This window comes from Canis aureus, chromosome 18, assembly GCF_053574225.1.
Source record: "Canis aureus isolate CA01 chromosome 18, VMU_Caureus_v.1.0, whole genome shotgun sequence".
In the NCBI taxonomy this organism is placed as follows: domain Eukaryota; kingdom Metazoa; phylum Chordata; class Mammalia; order Carnivora; family Canidae; genus Canis; species Canis aureus.
In genome coordinates, this window is record NC_135628.1 from 3586259 (window position 1) to 3605397 (window position 19139).

A 19139-nucleotide genomic window follows, 5' to 3' on the forward strand; every position below is an offset into this window, starting at 1 on the left:
GGCGCCAAACCGCTGCGCCACCCAGGGATCCCCACAGGATGTTTTTGAAATAGATTCTCTGACAGTTATTATGGCTGTTTCAAACTAGGAATAAATTAAATATTTATCTAGCAAGACAAATTAAAACCTTTTGTTAGGGAGTGTTTACTTAATACGAAATACAATAAATGAAATTCAGAAGTGTCATTTTAAATTGAAGGGAGTTTTTTACTGTTATGAATAAGGGTCAAATTTTTCACTTACCCTAATGAGATTACATTCCAGGTATGAAAAAACTGCAGGAGTCATCCAGGACAGACACTTCATTTTAAATAAAGAACCTAAGGCTCAGATGCATCATCTAAGTCACGGATCAAGTTAATGACAGAACAGCATCTCTACACTTCAGGCATGGGCATCCTCACTCCCATACTGGTACTTTTTTTCACCATCCTATATTGCATCCTATTCATGTGCTAATGTAAGTAGAGTTTAGAGTGTGAATTTTGTTACAAAGCAATATTATGTACTATTTATAAATTGCATGCTGTATTAGAGCATCTTACAATACTGAATAATATCTAAAATTAGGAAAACTGACATCAAATACACTAGGAAGTACTACACTTGGGATACACAGTATAAATTTGAGAGAAAAATATACTTGTGTGTTATACAAATTGTAATATATTCTAAGAGATAAGTCATATCACAAAATGTATAGATTTTTTGGATCTTTGAATAAAATGTTATTTGCATGTATCATCTTTCCAAAAAGTGAAATACCTAAAGTTAATTTTTGAAAATCATGACATTCCTTTACTTTTTTTAAGATTTTATTTTGTTTTAGGGTGAGCACAAGCAGGCTCCTCTCTGTGGTGCAGGGCTCAATCCCAGGACTCCAGGATCATGACCAGATGCTTAACCAACTGAGCCACCCAGGCATCCCATGACATTCCTTTATTAATCAACACTTGAAAATCTTTTGTATACTTATGTTCTGCGTGAATATGTAAATTGAATTTTAAAGTAATCTAAAAAACAAATCATATTTTGAAATACCATGAATCATCAAATTTGTGAAACACAGGTGCCATCTGTTGTGCAGAATATTAAACATGCCTTCACTTTTTAAAATTATTTTGTTGCTAAAATATTGCATGTCTACAGAAAAGTATGTATCTTGGCCTGACTCAACTCTAGTTTTCATACAAGTTTGAGGAATAAACATCACTAAGAAAAACTCTTTCTTACAGACTTACATCAGTCTGGAAGTAGTAAAGCTTGTCTAGATAGAGCTTCAGAGAGAAAATTCAGTATAATATTCTTTTTGGTTAACTTTTGAAATTAGTTTGCTGACCTTTTAAACCTAGAATCCAGCTAAATCAGCATTATTAAAATAAGGCAGATTGAATGCAAAACATATTAATGGGATTCAGTAAAGCAAGATTTTTTTTAATTTGCATTGTTAAATTCAACTTTCAATCAAAATTCTGCTGAGATAAAATTTTGTAGAGAGAATAAAAACCTTGAAGAGACTAGAAATCTCTAAAATACAGAAATTGGTCAATAAATGTTTATATGACAGCTGCTATATAAATATCTTAACTGAAACAGAAAAGTGAATTTGAATGAAACAATAAGGGCAACATACGGATCCACAGCAATGTTTTCATCTGATTCAAACAGAATGTTGTATCCCAAAAGAGAATAGTCCTTAAATTTAAAGATAAGGTGAATTTTTAACGACTTTCCAAAATTTAAATTTATATATGCTATAAAATTGAGAGAGATTGATCACATTATATCCAATTCAACTTATTTCTATCTTTAAAAGATTATAAATTTGATAGAAACTTTCCCTAGTTTGGAAACACTATCAAACAAAATTATCATCTTAATCAAATTAGCAGTTCTGCTTATAGTGATATACACAAATACCCGAAAGAAAACATCTGGATGATTATAAAGATGTCATGTGTACACAAAGGCTTATGTAAAGGTACTCTTGGGGAATCTGGGTGGCTCAGCAGTTGAGCATCTACCTTTGGCTCAGGTTGTGATCCCGGGGTCCTGGGATCAAGTTCCGCATTGGGCTCCCCGCAGGGGGGCTGCTTCTCCCTCTATGTCTCTGCCTCTGTCTGTGTCTCTCATGAATAACTAAATGAAATCTTGAGAGAAAGAAGAAAGAAAGAAGAAAAGAAAGAAAGAAGAAAGAAAGAAAGAAGAAAGAAAGAAAGAAAGAAAGAAAGAAAGAAAGAAAGAAGAAAGAAAGAAAAAGAAAGAAAGAAAGAAAGAAAGAAAGAAAGAAAGAAAGAAAGAAAGAAAGAACTAACTCTTGTCATGAAAATTTTTAAGTAACCTAACGGTCTCATAACACAAAACTATTGTAATTATGACACATCCATTTATACTATATAACATTAAAAATTTATGCTGTAGAAAAATGTGACATGGAAACTTTTATAGCAGACTGTACTATGAAAAATCAAGTTTTAGAACACATGTAGAACATGGTCTTATAGTAGATACATAAACGAACATATGCATCCAGTCTAAAAAATACGCACATATTTTTCAACAGATACGTGTCAAGGTTATATGATTAAGGATGACCTTTTTCATTTCTTTTTTTTCCATTTTTTCACTGTGGCAAAACACACATTATATAAAGTTTACTATCTGTTAAGTGTAGAGTTTTTAGTGTATAGCTTTAAGTGTACAGTTCAGTTGTATTCTATTTATATTGCTGTGTAACCATCAATACTATCTATTTCCAGAAATCTTTTCATCTTGCAAAACTGAAACTGTACCCATTAAACAATAAATCCCCATTACTTCATTCTTATAACCCTTCACAACCACCACTCTATTTTTCTTTTATTTTCCTTAACTTCCCCCTCCCTGATTTTTCAAAAAAAAAAAGGGAGAAACAATGCATCAAAGAACAGTGCTGCATAAATCATAAGCCAATGAGACAGAAGACTAGCCAGCAAGCAGCAGTGTGTAGACTTATTTTAACATTCAGGATAAAGGAAAAAATGGCCTTACCTTGAAATATTGAGATATTTCCTATTAATGGTCACTTCTAATACTTTACTATTACAATTAAATCTGTGATGTACCCTTCTGTATATAAATGTTTGCTTTCATTTGTGCTTATTTTCTTAGAAAATACTCAAGAATGTGGAATATCCAGATCAGACTTAAAGATATGATTTTAAGGGCACAATTGTTGATACATATAAGTTTTATGCGCTGAAAAAAAGAGGTTATCTTCCTAAAACTGATTTTTACCACGTGTATTTTTTTAGAAATTTGATAGCAAAAGATTTTTTAAAAATCTAATTCAAAGGACACCTGGTTGGCTCAGTCAATTATGCATCTGACTCTTGATCTCAGCTCAGGTCTTGATCTCAGGGTAGTGAGTTCAGCAACATAGAATTCACTACCCTGTTGGGCACCATGCTGGGCATAGAGCTTACTTATTTATATACATATAAATAAATAAGTATGTAAGTAAATAAATATAAATCAAAAGTATACTAGGTTCTCCTATGATGCCATAACTAAAGTAGATATTCTTTATATCCTATAAAATGTTTAGTTTTCAAAATATTTCACATATGCAAAAATATTACTAAATATAAAATGTAAATGTGAAATTTGAATCAAAAGATTTATTTGGGAGAATACCTCCCCCCATAGTTTTTCTTCTCAATGTCATTTTTAGAATGGCAGGCATTTCTATAAAGAACATAGTGTTTTAATCGCTACTTAGTGATGTTTACAGTTTCATCAAGAAAAAGACTATTGCCATCTTTATATATCACTAGGCAGTTCAATGATTTCATTTTAATCTGTTTCCTTATTTTTACAACAGAAGAGCACAAAATACTGCTTATCATTACCTGAAAATATACAAAATGCAAGATAAGAAGCAGAGATATTTTTCTAATGAAAATAGGAGAGTTTTTAAAAATCTATCCATTATCTGATTTAAACATATTAAGACAATACTCATTCAAAACCCCTGATTTCATCAAGACTGAGATTACAGTGTAATTAGTCAACACACTTGATTTATATGGTTAATTGTTCTATGCATTTTCTCACCTGTTAAAATTTCTTAAATAGAGTACTTTTCTCTTAAAATGTTCAAGATAGTAAATTGAACAATGGACCTAAGGAAACCCATTTTAATCATGTCACATCTAACACATTTAAATTTTTAAAACTATTAATGACTTCAGTACTTTTATTATTTCTATATGGATAGATTGCAGTTATTTCTGAATAGTTCTAACAGAATACTTTCTGGAAATACTTTATTAGATCTTTGCTTCAGTTATTGCATGTAATTAAAATACTTTTTGCAGATAAATTTTAGGAAATAAAAAGTTTAAGTTCGATATATACTTCAATATTTTTAAGCAAAGCTGTAATTAAAATATCTTAAAGAAATGGCTATCATTTTATTATTTTTCAAAATATTATACATATAATTCTGTGTAAAATATGGAAAAATCCAAAGATACTAATCAATTACACAAAAAATAACTTCTTAAAAGAAAAATATTTTAATTTTGCTATCATACAAATAGTTCTAGAGTATTCTAGAGTTTATTGTTAGTATATAACAAAAGTAAAAATTAAGGGCAGGAAAGGTAAATTCCATCGGTATTCCATTGATATAGAAGACTAAAGAGAAGGGCTAATTAGAGCTGTTCAAGTGCATGAACAAAATGAAAATAAATTCTATAGCACTTGTAAAATCATACTATATTGTCCTATTCTGCTTTTTTTTTTTAAAGGAAGCTATCAAGAAGCAAAAGGATAAAAGGATTTAGCATGGTAGGTATAGCTAAGCATGTAATTTACAAGGAAAATAACCCCAGAAACATTCTTTTGAAGTAAATGTAAGTTAAAAAGACCTCAGATTCTACAAAACAATTTTTCAAAAACAGGACTACAAACAGTATAATGAGACTTTTTAAAAATGGAGATGGCTAAGGTAAAGAAATCACTGGTGATCCAAAATAATACCATCACAGAGAATAAATTAGGTTACAAAACATAATGTCGAAATTCAAATTAATGGAAAGACTGAAAATAAGCACTGTGAATGTGAAGAAAAAGTGAAAATAGTGAAGAGATTAGAGAGATGAGAAATTAGAAGTCAGAGAAATGTGATTACTAGAGACAACTAGTGTCCCTGAAGAAGAAAATCTAATAAACGGAATTTTATAAGACTGAAAAATCATAATACTGGGCAACTGCATGTAATTTAAGGAAAAACTGAATCTGCAGATTGAAAGGGTCCTATTCCACCCAGAAATATTAATACAGAGCATCAAAAAAGTATTTTTTGCTTACATTATTCAACCTTAAATTGTAAATGGAGAATATTTCAGGTAAGGAGAGAGAAAAAGCAACTCATCTAGAATGAAGGAGGCGACTAGACTGGTTTCAGATTTCTCAATAAAGTTGAATGGCAGACTACAATAGAACAAAGTCAACATTCTAAGAGAAAGAAAGCATAAAACAAAATATTAAGCAGTCAAGTTCCTGTTCAAATAGAAAAACAAAAGGCAATTCAGTCCTTCTTATAAAAAACTACCTGAATATCAATAAAACAGATTTAAATAGGTCACAAAATAATCTTTATATTAGAAAGTATGTAAAAATAAAAATATTTTTAACAAAACCTGTGATATGGGGAGGTAGATAAAAGATAGTAAGTGTTAATTATCTCTTAATTATTTTCATGGTCTTTTAGCAGAATGTTTTTGGATCAATAACTATTGTGGGAAAAGGAAATTATCTTAAATTCAGCAATCTCTGTAACTTTCCTTTATTTTCTCTAAATTAATTGACACGCTTTAATTTTAAAACACCACTTATAGCATAATTTCATTCTAAAACAGTTTTTTTCTACCTACTTACTCATCTTTTTCTTTAGCTACCCATCTACCCTTATTAGATCTGAATGTATCCCTTAATGTTTGCCAATCATTAATGTTGGTTACTTATAGAAGGATGATATTTTCTGTATCTTGTTTTTTAATTGCATGCCTCCATATTATTTACATTATTTAAAATACATTTTAATAATATTTTTGAAACTGAAAACTATTCTGTATTTCGTAACTGTAACTAACACAACCAATATGTATTAAAATAGAATAACTCATTGATGCATGTGATCCTATCTGTGTTCATACAAGATAAAAACGGGCATGATGAATGACTGGAGAAATTCCCAAGAAACTGATCTGCCTCAGAGAATGGAATAAGGAAAAAGAAAATATTTTTTAACAGACTAAATTTTAGAGCAGTTTTAGGTTCATAAACACTATCCATACTCCACTAGATTATCTTTACTCCTTTGTCAAATCAGTTGGCTATATTTGTGTGGGTCTATTTCCAGGTTCTCTATTTTGTTCCATAGAAGAGGAAGGTTTTTAGGTTCCACTTTGTATACTTCTATATGCATTATTTTTCAAACCAAAAATAATCACCTTTCACTGGAAAGAAGTTCACCTAATTTTTAAAAGTATTTATCTTTGAATGATAGAATTACAGATGTTTTTTCTAATCTTTTTTTCTGAAATTTTTTCATGCATTATGTATATATTATTTGGTCACGAAAATAATAATTAAAAAACTCATCATGATTATCTTTTAAGGAAGCAAGGGTTTTTTTTTTTTTTAAAGGAAAATGAAAGATCTTTACAGGAGAGTAAGAAGTCTAAATCATCTCCATTTATATAAAAAGCCTTAGCAGTATTAGAAAGGCATCCATGTGTGGGGGGAAAAAGCTTAAGAGTATGAGGAGTCAGAGCAAAGGCAAGATGGAGTTCATGGAAGGGTGGCAGCTGGGCACACCCTGTTAGAACTCAAACAGTGAAAGATGTGTGCATGCATGGAGGTCATCTGACATGGATTCACATGGGAAAACTACCCAGTACAGACTACCAGAGCTCCTGCAGGGTAAGAGGAACTCCATGCAGGAGTATGGTCTGAGCAAAAGACTGAGCGAGGTAAGAAGTATGGGAAACAAAAGCCTGACCAGGCTAAGAGCCACATCTCTAGCATGAAGGATGCGTGATGCAGTGGCAGAGCCACAGAAGGGTAAAGAGGGCAACCATGATCCCCATGGGGTGGGGGACCCCGCACGAAGTAAGGGCACAGGTGGAAGGAGGGATTATGAATATATGCGGGAAGTTGTTCAACCTGGAATACAATTGCAGAACAGAAGCTACTAAATGTAATGTTAAATGAACATTTTACATGTGGGACTGCAGAGAATGTCAGAGCCAAGCAGGTGTGTGAGGTCACCATGTGGCAAGGTAGCTTGGATGAGCAGATTGAAAGAGGAGGACCTCCAGAGTAAAGGTGTGTGACACATGATACAAAGTCTAGAATCTTGAGATAGCTGAGAATAGCATCTACATGGAGGGGTGCCAGGCATGTGTTTCAGAGCCTGAGCAGAGGACAGAGGGTAACAACATAGGGAAGGAAGACTAAGAAGCCTGGCTTGGGAAACTGGAGCCTGCATGGGGTATGGAGGGCTGGATGGCAAAGACAAAGCAAAGTAATAAGAACATTTAAATGGAGGGGCAGCCTGCTATTGGGAGTGTAGGGATGAGAAAGGGCAAGGCCCATAAGCACAGACAGTTGGAAAGAATGGCCACATAAGACGGTATCCCAACCTGAAGTGTCAAAACCCAATGTGGGTCAGAAAGGCATCTTCTGATGTGCATGTAATGTACACCAATCTGGTGACAGGTCTTCCCTATGTGGATTGGTAGGTGATTGGAAGCTGACTGTTTAAGTCAATGAGATAAAGAGGGTGTCCATACTGGGAGTAACAGGCATGGGCTGTCAGGCAACATGGGTGAGGTGAGAAATCACTGGGAGGCACACTGGGAGAGGCACACTGCAGAATTAACACCCGAGATTCACTAGCAAGAAGAAAACAACTCCACATAATAAAGGAAACCAGTGAGAAGGCGCAAAACTGAGCTGCTGTGGGACGATTAGGGAAGAGGAGGGATCTGGAAGCCAGGAAGGGGGAAAAGAACTACACCTCCGGAAACTGTGAATGACATGCCATGTGCTATATGATGTGTCCCTGTCCCTCACTTTACTATTCAGAAATTATTATCCAATAAACAATAAAAAAATATCAGTGCTTTACAAAAGCAAATATTTGTTTCTTTCTCCTGAATCTACAGATGCTGAGTGTGGCTGAATTCAGGCGGGTCAGCTAGGCTTCCACGTGCACTTGTCATAGCTGGTCTTATTCTGAGATGCGGGCTGAAAATGACATGCTACCTGAGTGTGCTCTTTCCATGGCAAACGGCAGGAGTTCAAGAAGATAACTGGCCTCTGCAAGTTATTCGGCCAAGCCGAGTCAGTTGGGAGTAGAAGCAAACTTGACCAAATGGGGAACAGGAAGGAAGTGAATACTTGCTAAATAAATAATCCCACCACACAGATCTTCTGTAAAACTGGGAACACTTACTTATTTGGTGAATCAAACAAATGTGCTGAGTTTCATAACAGTATCTGTATAAAAGTAAGAGCACAAAGCTAAGTGAATGAGAACAGCAAAATCCTGATTATAATTTCATTTCCTCTGCATAAAGAGGTAAGAAAATGAGCTCACATTTTGTTAATCAACATCTGCTTATTAGGTTCTGTTCTAAGTAATTTCATTTAAATTTCTCTTTCTCTCTTTTTTGTTCAGAAGAGTCAAGAGGTAAGTAAAACCATTCTAACTTTTAGTGGGGGATATAAACTTAGGAAGGTTAAGATTCTTTCTCACACTCCTGCAGTTCATATATTAAGGTTTTAATTCAGAAGAATGTATCACCGAGGAAATTCGAAGGACTAAGTCTTCTAACTTTGTTTCTTTAAATTCTGTACTTGTCTATTTGGCATCCACTAATCTCAGGGCTGAACTAACAGCCAAGGAAAGTTGTTTACCACTCTTTACAATCGAGCTCTCACAGGTGCATGAAAATAATGCTACAAACCTTCCAACCACAAACTCCAATGTTTGTGTTTTACTTGCTGCCCAACAAGTCATGTCCCTACCACAGTAATAAAACACTGGCATAGGGCAGCCCCGGTGGCACAGTGGTTTAGCGCCGCCTGCAGTTCAGGGTGTGATCCTGGGGACCCTTGCGTGGAGCCTGCTTCTCCCTCTGCCTGTGTCTCAGCCTCTCTCTCTCTATCTCTCTGTCTCTCATGAATAAATAAATAAAATCTTTAAAAAAAAATTATCTAAAAAAATAAATAAATAGATAAATAAAAATAAAAAAATAAAAATAAAACACTGGCATACGCTTTCCCTCATTCCCGCCTGCCTACTGACCAACCCTGGTGCTCTCCCAGGAGGCACTACAGGATAAGACTTGCCCTCCTCTCAGGGGAAATGTAAGTAATATAAAATTCTCAATGGCATTAGCTTCTCCGTGTTGGCATGCATTCACCTCTGTAAATTAAAATCCCTTGGTTCACTTTAACATGCTGAAAGGCATCATGACCCTTGTAAGTCTTTTTACGCTCTCTTCCTAGGATGCCTAAGAGGTCCCCATGATTTGCATCCTCTCAATCATGTATCATCTCTCATAGTGCAATGAATAAGAAGCCCAACTTGTTCAGCTATAGGTGTGCTCCTGGTGGCCTTCAGCAAGAGGGCACTGCCACTGCCACAAGATAAAGAATCAAGGCCTGAAGGGTAAGTGGTTCATCCAGGTCCCACAATTAGTCTGTCACAGACGGTGATCAGAATCTAGCCTTCCTGACACCTGCATCAAGATGCATTTTATTATACTTTGTGGATTAGAATGGAAAGCTACCAGATTTCTTTAAAATATAACTTTCTTATTGAGAATTAGACCTAATGTTTTAACTTCTTCAAGCTGTAATTTACTTTCCCCTGGAACAATCAGTCTCCTCCAGCATGTCACCTTCATGGTCACATGCTGTAATCTGTCATTAACAGTCACCATACTCTCTTTATAATATAATTCGAACACCACCTCCCACATGTTCAGCTCACTTTGTCTAGTCACAAAACACCTAAAATCCTTCCAAACAACCCCCACCCGCCTTTCATAAGTCTTACCATTTTTCCACTGACCTTTACCCATTTACCACTATACCATCACCTCCCTACTTACTTGATTACAGTCTATGGTCAATCCTTAATACTTTAGCCCATTTCTCCTTTTATCATTGCTCGCTAAACCACAGCCTTATTTAAAACTTGAGTTACTGGGCAGCCCCGGTGGCGCAGCAGTTTAGTGCCCCCTGCAGCTGGAGGTGTGATCCTGGAGACCCGGGATTGAGTCCCGTGTCGGGCTCCCTGCATGGAGCCTGCTTCTCCCTCTGCCTGTGTCTCTGCCTCTCTGTCTCAATGAATAAATAAAAAAAATAAAAATAAAAATAAAAAAAACTTGAGACACCGATGTGATTGAAGAAAAAGACACAGCCATGCTGCGTGTTCTGTTTCAGTTCGAGGAAGACACCTCAAGTGGGCCCACATTATTGAAGAGGAATGATAAGCTATTTCCTTGGTCCATTCCTACTCTCATTCTCCTGAACCATTTCACTTTCTTTCTCCTCAAACCTCTTCAAACTTGCTTGCCGCTGGTGTCCTTGTTTTCTGATTCATTGAGAGAAAAGATAGTGAAATTCTACAGGCTCCCAGGACTTCTACCCCCTTATTTATGCCTTGCCTACTACATTTTACTTTCTTTCCAGTTAATATAGATGACATTTCCATCACTTTTAGCAAAGGCTTGACTTCTCTTACTGTGCACTAAAGCCCATCATCCTTTCTAGCTAATTCATAGCATGGATCCAACAATCACCCCCACCTCTCAAGTAACTCATGGATCATCAAATTTCTTTTTCTGCCAGATAATAAAATAAACATGAATATATACTGATGTTTTCTCAGAAAAACAGCATTGTAACCATACTCCCTCCAGTAACTACCACTTAATATTTTTTCATTTGATTTACAGCATTTTTTTTTTTAATTATTGCCTATAACTGCCTCCAGTTTATTCCTCATTTTCAATGCAACTGCCCTCATCCTTTTGCACTTGGCTGACATTCTTACTGTTCTCCAGCAGGACCTCCATTCTGTGAAATCCAATAATCATTTATCAATCTTAATATTAGCGTAGCCACGTTTGTAACAAGTGATCACTGCACACTCCTAGAAACGCTTTTCCTCACTTGTGTTCCAAGACACCGCAGCTGTCCCACCAATCTTAGCTATACTTTATTAGTCAACTTTGCTAGTTCCACACCATTTCCAATGTTGAAGTGTTCCAGATAGCTCCCTTTATATTTTCACTTTTCATTTTTTAAAAATTGGGAGTCATTTTTGAATCCTAACATGGTACACATCCAAAGTGAAAGCAAATCCTGCCAGCACGAACTTAAAAAAACAAACAAAAACAAAAAACCTAGACTATTGTTCTTGGATTTTTTTTTAAATCTATATTCATTTCTGGGTGATTTCACTCAATCTCATAAAATTCATATATTACCTATACATTATTGATTTCCAAATTGAGAGCTTCAGACTGGTCCCTTCTTCTGATGCCCAAGCTGGATCAGTGTCCAGCGGGAAAGGAGGAGTGTGGGGGGAAAGGGAAGGGAAGGGAAGGGAAGGGGGAAGGGAAGGGGTAAGGGAAGACCTAACCCCCCACCCCCACCCCTGCACACACACACAGAAACAACTCCCGTCATCCCACAGACGAACATCCCTACGGCAGGGGAGGAGGGTCGCCTCGGTGCTGCCCTCCCGTTCCTCCTCTTCCGCTGGGCAGGACACCTCTCTGTAGGACCCAGGAAATTTAACAAAAATCCCCTACCCCTGCACAAGCAGAGCAGGGCTAACTCCATTGTGTGCTGCACCCGCCACCTCCTGTATCACCCCCACATGACCTGCTTATTGCCCCACCCTAGTCAAGCCGCTGGGCACACCCTAATCGGAAACTGGCTCATAACCATGTAACCCCACCTCGTGGCCGCCAAAACTGCGCGCCAATTCCAACCAGAGTGATACGCCAATTCAGTTCAAGTGGATACTATAGGAGTAAAATGTAATTCAATCGGCCACCTGCGTGTGGACCCACATGACTGTGCAACTTTCTGCGTATGTTACAATCCCATGGGCCACGGGCCCCTACAAAGCTGCTGCGCCTCTTAGTCTCAGGGTCCAAGTCCCTGCTCCGCTGTGTCGGGTGCACTTGGAGCCAAGCTCGAGCTTGTGAATAAACCCTCGTGTGTTTGCATCGGTGTCGTCTCCTCGGAGGTTTCTCGGATTCGCGATCTTGGGCACAACACTCTCCCCGCCGCCTCGCTGGTTTCCGTGTGGAAGCACCTGCTGCCACCCTTTCGGAAGCCGGCCCCGAATCCTGATAATTTCCAGAAGCACAGGCTAGGGCTGCAGGAGGAGGGGAAGCTCCGGGACTCGGGCTTCTGCTACTTAGTGAGTTAGGAGGTGGTATCAAAACTGTGAACACACACAATAAATAAATAAATAAACAAATAAACAAATAATAAATAAATAAATAAATAAATACCCACCGTGAACACAAATGCGAGGGGACCTGAAGCAGGTGTCTACAGAGCCAGGCTTCGTGGTCCTGGGCCCCGGGCTGACGAGGGCGGCATCCGAAGAACCGCAGCATCTCCCCGGGCGGCAGGGCTTCCCGGCAGGCTCCACGTGAGGCTCGGAGACCGATCATCCTGAAGGTGATGAGGGGGCGGGGAGGGCAGGGCGCACCTAGGGGTGCGCATGCGCCGGCCTGAGGGCGAAGGCAGCGCGCATGCGCAGGGCAGCGTGGCCGGGCCGCCCAGCCGCCATCATGGCGGTGTGAGGAGGTGCGAGGCCGGCCCCTGGGGAGGGCGCTCGGGAGGGCGGTGAGCGACGGGGCATCCACCGAGTCAGACTCACCCCCTCTCCAGGGCTATGAGGACGGGCCTGTCCTGTAGGAGACACGGTGAGTGGCGCTGCGGCTCCGGCTCGCGTCGGGGCAGGAGTCGTGAGGGCGCCGCGGCCGGGGCACAGGGTCGGAGAAAGGCGCGCGGAGGCGGCGTGAGGACCGTGACGGACGTGCCGCGTTTTCACACTTCCCTCCCGGAAGGAGTCCTGAAGAGCCGGGCTTAGGGGTCACGTGGCCGGAAACGGACGGGGGGATGGCGGCTGCACTTCCGGGCGCGGCTGCACTTCCGCCCACGGCCGTCCGCGGAGCCTCCCTCACGAGGCTCCTCGGCCCACCGGCCCCCCCGACCCCCCAGCCTAGCGCAGACCCGTTGCGGTTCCGGTTGCCGCCGCCGGTTTTCAGTCGGTCACAAAACGGGATGGCGTCACCCCGCAACATGAACAGGACTCCATCAAGAAACCGAATTGGCTGTGACTCAGTCATACGGCCGGTGAGTCCCGCCTCTCATGTGGCCTCGTTGAAATTCGAATGGGGTAAGAATAGAAATTAACTACCAAAAAAAAAAAAAAAAAGTGCATTCTTTTAAATTTGCCCAATAGCTTTAATATTACAACATTACTTGGGGAAAACAGGCAATACAAGAAAAAATATGTAATATTTCAACTTCAATGTCTGTAAAGGATTTTTAATGGAATTCAGAGGACAGGTGCGCTCAGAGCATCGCGGAGGCCTAGAACGTTTCCTGTTAAACCACCTCAGTGCAGAGTGGCCAACAGCAAGTTGTATTGGGAAAAGGAGAAAAAGAGAGGAGAGAAAGAAGGAAAGAAAAGAGAAAGAGGAAAAAAAAAGGAAGAAAAAAGAAAAAAAGGAAAAAGAGAAGGAAAAAGAAAAAGGGAAAAAAGGGTGGGGGAAGGAAACAAATCAAAAAGCAAAACAAAACAAAACAAAACAACAAAAAAACAAACAAAAAAAAAGAACCACGGGGGAGTATCTTCTGATTCTGTGTAGTTTAAGTCCCTTGGCTTCCCCTGGAAGTTGTCAGTCCGTCTAGCTGGTGTTCTGGGGGAGGGGCCTGTTGTGCTGATTTTCAGGTGTTAGCACTTGTGGGAGCTGCTCTGCCCCTGCCTGGTGCAGGGCTCAGTGGGGGTTGTTTACCCCGTGAGGCCCCGGGAGGAACAACCCCAGTGGCTGCCGCAGCTCTGGAGCCCTGGAGTCAGCCCCCGCAGTAACTCCCGAGCTCTCGGTCTGCAGGGCCTGGAGGCTCCGGGCGGGGCCGCTGATCTGCTCAGCTCGGGGCAGGAGCGTCTCGATGTCCTGGGCCCTCCCGGCCTCTGCCTGTCCCGGGGGGAGGCCGGATCCTGGGCTGTGTCCCGGCGCCCTGTGCTCCGGGGCCTGCGCTGTTGGATTCGCGCTCCCTGCCACGCAGCCCCCTCCGCAGAGCCGCCCGAGCCCCTCTGAGCTGCTCCTGGAACCGGGCAGCCCCCTCCACACGGAGCCTCTTCCTCTGCCCGAGTCCCTCGGGAGCTGCTCCCGGAGCCGCGCAGCCCAAAGATACAGATGCAGTGAAACGCCGGGACACCTGCACCCCGATGTTTCTAGCAGCAATGGCCACAATAGCCAAACTGTGGAAGGAGCCTTGGTATCCATCCAAAGATGAATGGATAAAGAAGATGTGGTTTATGTATACAATGGAATATTCCTCAGCCATTAGAAATGACAAATACCCTCCATTTGCTTCAACGTGGATGGAACTGGAGGGTATGATGCTGAGTGAAATGAGTCAATCGGAGAAGGACAAACATCATATGTTCTCATTCATTTGAGGAATATAAATAATAGTAAAAGGGAATAGAAGGGAAGGGAGAAGAAATGTGTGGGAAATATCAGAAAGGGAGACAGAACGTAAAGACTGCTAACTCTGGGAAACGAACTAGGGGTGGTAGAAGGGGAGGAGGGCGGGGGGCGGGAGTGAATGGGTGACGGGCACTGGAGGTTATTCTGTATGTTGGTAAATTGAACACCAATAAAATTAAAAACAAAAAAACAAAACAAAACAAAAAAAAACACCTCAAACTAAGAATGTGCTGATCACAATTAGTGGTATTCTCCCATTAGTGTTACTGTTCCACGGCAGCCGTGGTTAGCAAATGATTATCTATGATCTTAGTTCTCAATAGAATTAAAATATGAAATATCTCGATATAACCTTAGAAATATGTAGGAGTACTTGAAACAGCAAAACTCTCCCAAGGATCATTAAAAAGAAGAAATTGAGTGAAATGCATCTCTGTGATCCCCAGTGGAATCACTCATCCTCAAAATGGGATGTCTTCCCACACTAACCTTCAACTGACTTAAATTCAATGAGGCTATCAACCACATTTTTATTTTAATTAAATTACCTAAGGTGACCATCGGGAATAACATAGTTGTAATGATAAAACATTTTAGGGGAAAAAAAAAAAAAACCTGATAGGATTTCCCTTATGAATAATAAAATACTTCCTAGAATTTCATTGATTAAAATAGAGTCTAATTGAGAGAAGAATCACAAATATTAATGAAATAGGATAAAAAGGTTACTGTAGTGGGCTTTAATGGTACCTGATGATTATCATGGTTCTGTCATCCGTTCCTACTCCCGATCTTGTGCCCCACTATTCCATACCATCTCTGTCATCAAACATTCAATAACTCATCCACCTGTCTCCTTCTCAAATGATAACTTGCTTCCTGTATCATTGAGGAATTTTTTTTTTTTTAAGCAACTACAAAATAATTTGCAGAAGTTCTCAAGACCGTATTTGCCCACTTGGGTGAACCTAGCTTCTGTCCCCTGACTTTGAAATGTCCTACCTTCCACACAGTCCAGCCTTTCCTCTTAGGAAATAAATCTCACCACTTGCCTTTTTAAGGATATTGCTCAGTTATTCCTTCAAGCTCTTTCCTCATTACATTTCCCTCTTTATTGAACGTGTTTTGTCATTTATCCTAGATTTAAAAACATTCTCAACTCCACTTCTCTCTGCCTACAATCAGCTTTCCCTTAATTCAAAACTGACTGAAAAAAAGTTCTATGGGATGACTCTCCTGTTTGTCTTCTCGCATTATTTCTTCAGCAATTCTATCAGTCTTCTGTTGCTTACTCTAGAGCAAACACTAATCTTTACCCCTTCCGTACACCATTAAGTCTAAAGATGAACTTTTTTTATTCTGCTTATCCTATTGTACTCAGCACAGCTACAATGTATTTAATACAAACTGTGTTCTGGAAGTATAATAATTATTTTTTACGATTTTATTTATTTTAGAGAGAGAGAGATCTTGTGGGGGGTGAGGAGCAGAATGAGAGGGAAATGGACAAGCTGACTCTGCATTGAGCAGGGAGCCCAGCGTACGCAACTTGATTCCAGGACCCTGAGATCATGACCTGACAGAACCAAGAGTCAGACACTCAACCTACTGAGCCACCCAGGCACCCCTGGAAATGTAATAATTCTATGATGTATAAAAGTATATTTAATCTGTAAGGCAATTTATATTGGAAGATGTTCCATTACTTAAAATACCAATATGAAATCTTAAAACATTGGTAATTATAACATATTACAACATTAGAGATGGTAAAATAAAAAAAATGTATCTTAGAATTATTACGGTATTATGTCTAATCCTTAAAACAATTGTATTGGGATGGCTGGGTGGCTCAGCAGTTGAGCGTCCACCTTCAGTTCAGGGCGTGACCCTGGGTCCTGGGATCGAGTCCCACATCGGGCTCCCTGCATGGAGCCTGCTTCTCCCTCTGTGTGTGTCTCTGCCTCTCTCTCAGTGTCTCTCAGGAATAAATAAAATCTAAAAAAATAAAATAAAAATAAAAAATAAAACAACTGTATTAAGTAGGTATAATTGTTTTATTTAACTCAACATTTTTGCTAAATAGCAATAACAGTACTAAAATGCTGATGTTAATATCCTTAGTTAAGATTTATTGAGCACTTAATTTAACAAAAAGCTATTCAAAGCAGTTTTCATAGATTCTTTTTTTTTAAGATTTATTTAATTGAGAGAGAGAGAGAGCATGAGAGAGCACAAGCAGGGGGAGGGGCAAAGGGAGAGAGAGAAACAGGCTGCCCAAAGTCCTGGGGTTAGATCCCGGGATCCTGAGGCCCTGACCTTAGCCAAAGGCAGACACTTAATCAACTGAGCCACCCAGGTGCCCCAAAGCAGTTTTCGTAGACTGTTATTTCGTCTTCACATGTAGGTCCTAGTAGGTAGTTATTAGCATCATCTCCATTGTACTGATTAGAAAACTAAAGCACTAAACAGAGAAGGAATAGCTTCTAATTGATAGTTAAACTAGAATCTAAACCTAGCTTGGTTTTACTCACACCAATTGTTCTGTCATTATGGTGAATGCATTAGTTTGCTAGAGCTGCCATAAAGAAGTACCACAAACTTACACAAAACAGAGTGTCTCACACTCCTGGAGGCTAGATTGTGAAGTCAAGGAGTTGGCAGGGTGGGTTCTTTTTATGGGCTGTGAAAGAGAATGCGTACATGCCTGTCTTCTAGCTTCTGATGGTTTGCTTGGTAATCTTTGGTGTTTGTTGGTTTCTGCTTCATCAGATGCATACAACAGTCATATTGGATTAGATGACCCCCCTACTCCAGTAGACTCTAACATATTACATCTGCAAAGACCATCTTTACAAATAAGGTCGTATTCTAAGGTCAGGGGGTAAGGACTTCAACACATAGAATTTGAAGAGACGGCAATTAGTGCTAACAGATAGTTAAATTTTGTCAGATAAAAATAATCGTTACCTTAATGTTCATTGAAGAGTATATTGCTTTGATGACCTAAGAGTAAGACAGTGTTTGAGGTGTACAATGAACTGATAAATTTTATCTTTTAAATTGCGAGGTAATGTACTAGAAGACCCTCAAAAGTCTCTTCCCTTTCATGAGTTCTGCTTTCCATTTGTCCTATGCCAGTAGCCATCTAGCTGTGGTGATACTCCTTGTGGAAAAAAATGCTGCTAACTGAACTTGGGCACAATGATAATAAAGCAGGTTTTAAGCCACCTATGCTCCAGTGTAAAATTAAGTTGATTTATCTTCTAGAATAAAAGTGAATTTATCCCATTTAAACATCACTAGTTGATGAAAACTTTAGAATAGGTACTCTTTATTTACAGAATTTACTACCTGGTTTTATATAATACATTAGCAGGCAATACAGTGACAGTGAGAAAAATGTGCACCTCTCCTGCTAGAACCTAGAACGTGGTACAGACCAAAATTTTTGTGATGAAAAACAAAACACTTCTCTGCATTTTTCTACCTATGGCCAAAATATATAAAAATATGTAAACAATTATATGCTAACAAATTAGACAACCTAGAAGAAATGGATAAACTTCTAAAAATACACAATTTTCCATGACTGAATCATGAAGAAATGGAAAATCTGAATAGAGCAGTTGCTAGTAATGAAATTCAATCAGTAGTTTAAAAACTTCCAACAAACAAAAAGTTCAGGTCCAGATGACTTCACAGGTGAATTATACCAATCATTTAAATAAGAGCTATTAGTTACCCTTCTCAAATTATTCCAAAAAGTAAAGGGAAAGGAGCACTAGCAGCCTATTTTATGAGGCCAACGTTACCATGATCCCAAATCCAGACAAAGACACTACAAAAAAAGAAAATTACAGACCAGTATCCTTGATGAATGTAGATCCAAAAGTCCTCAACAAAATATTAGCAAATCAAATTCAACAGTATAAAAGGTCATCTACTGTGACCCAGTAGTATTCATTCCAGATATGGAAGCATGGTTTAACACCTTTAAATCAATCACAGTGATATACAAAATTAACAAATGAAGGATAAAAATATTACTATCATCTCAGTAGATCCAGAAAAACCATTTGACAAAGTCGAACATCCACGTATAATAAAAACTTTCAACAAAATGGATAGAGAAGGAATGCACCTCAACATACTAAAGGCCATATATGACACACCCACAGCTAATATACTCAGTGCTGAAAACCCAAAAGCTTTAGCTCTAAGATCAGGAACAGAACAAAGATGCCCACTCTTGCCATTTTTATTCAGCATTATATTGGAAGCCCTAGGCATGGCAATAGGCAAGATAAAGAAGTAAAAGCC

General features: G+C 39.0%; 2 protein-coding genes and 1 long non-coding RNA gene across 6 annotated transcripts in view; 2 read left to right on the plus strand and 1 right to left on the minus strand.

The window, feature by feature from the left end:
* Positions 1-19139, plus strand: part of LOC144288505 (uncharacterized) — a 683266-nt gene that overhangs the window by 192814 nt on the left and 471313 nt on the right. The window lies entirely within an intron of this gene.
* Positions 4702-13328, minus strand: LOC144288500 (uncharacterized). Of its 3 annotated transcripts, none has more exons than XR_013356368.1 (3): positions 12974-13328; positions 12604-12802; positions 4702-12529 (listed from the first exon to the last, which is right to left on the minus strand). XR_013356368.1 is itself a non-coding variant. In XM_077856003.1 (3 exons), exons 2-3 carry the CDS (start codon positions 12762-12764, stop codon positions 12102-12104), a joined length of 558 nt encoding a protein of 185 aa, XP_077712129.1. In that variant the 5' UTR covers position 12765; positions 12974-13323; the 3' UTR covers positions 4702-12101. The 3 variants fall into 3 exon arrangements, 2 of the variants coding, with proteins under 2 accessions (XP_077712129.1, XP_077712128.1); XM_077856003.1 differs by having other exon boundaries at positions 4702-12498; positions 12604-12765; positions 12974-13323; XM_077856002.1 differs by having other exon boundaries at positions 4702-12498; positions 12974-13323.
* Positions 13039-18041, plus strand: LOC144288501 (uncharacterized). 2 transcript variants are annotated; one of them, XM_077856006.1, is made up of 2 exons: positions 13039-13495; positions 16274-18041. In XM_077856006.1, the coding sequence occupies exons 1-2, from the start codon at positions 13216-13218 to the stop codon at positions 16297-16299; spliced, it is 306 nt and encodes a 101-aa protein (XP_077712132.1). In that variant the 5' UTR covers positions 13039-13215; the 3' UTR covers positions 16300-18041. The 2 variants fall into 2 exon arrangements, with proteins under 2 accessions (XP_077712132.1, XP_077712130.1); XM_077856004.1 differs by having other exon boundaries at positions 13048-13452.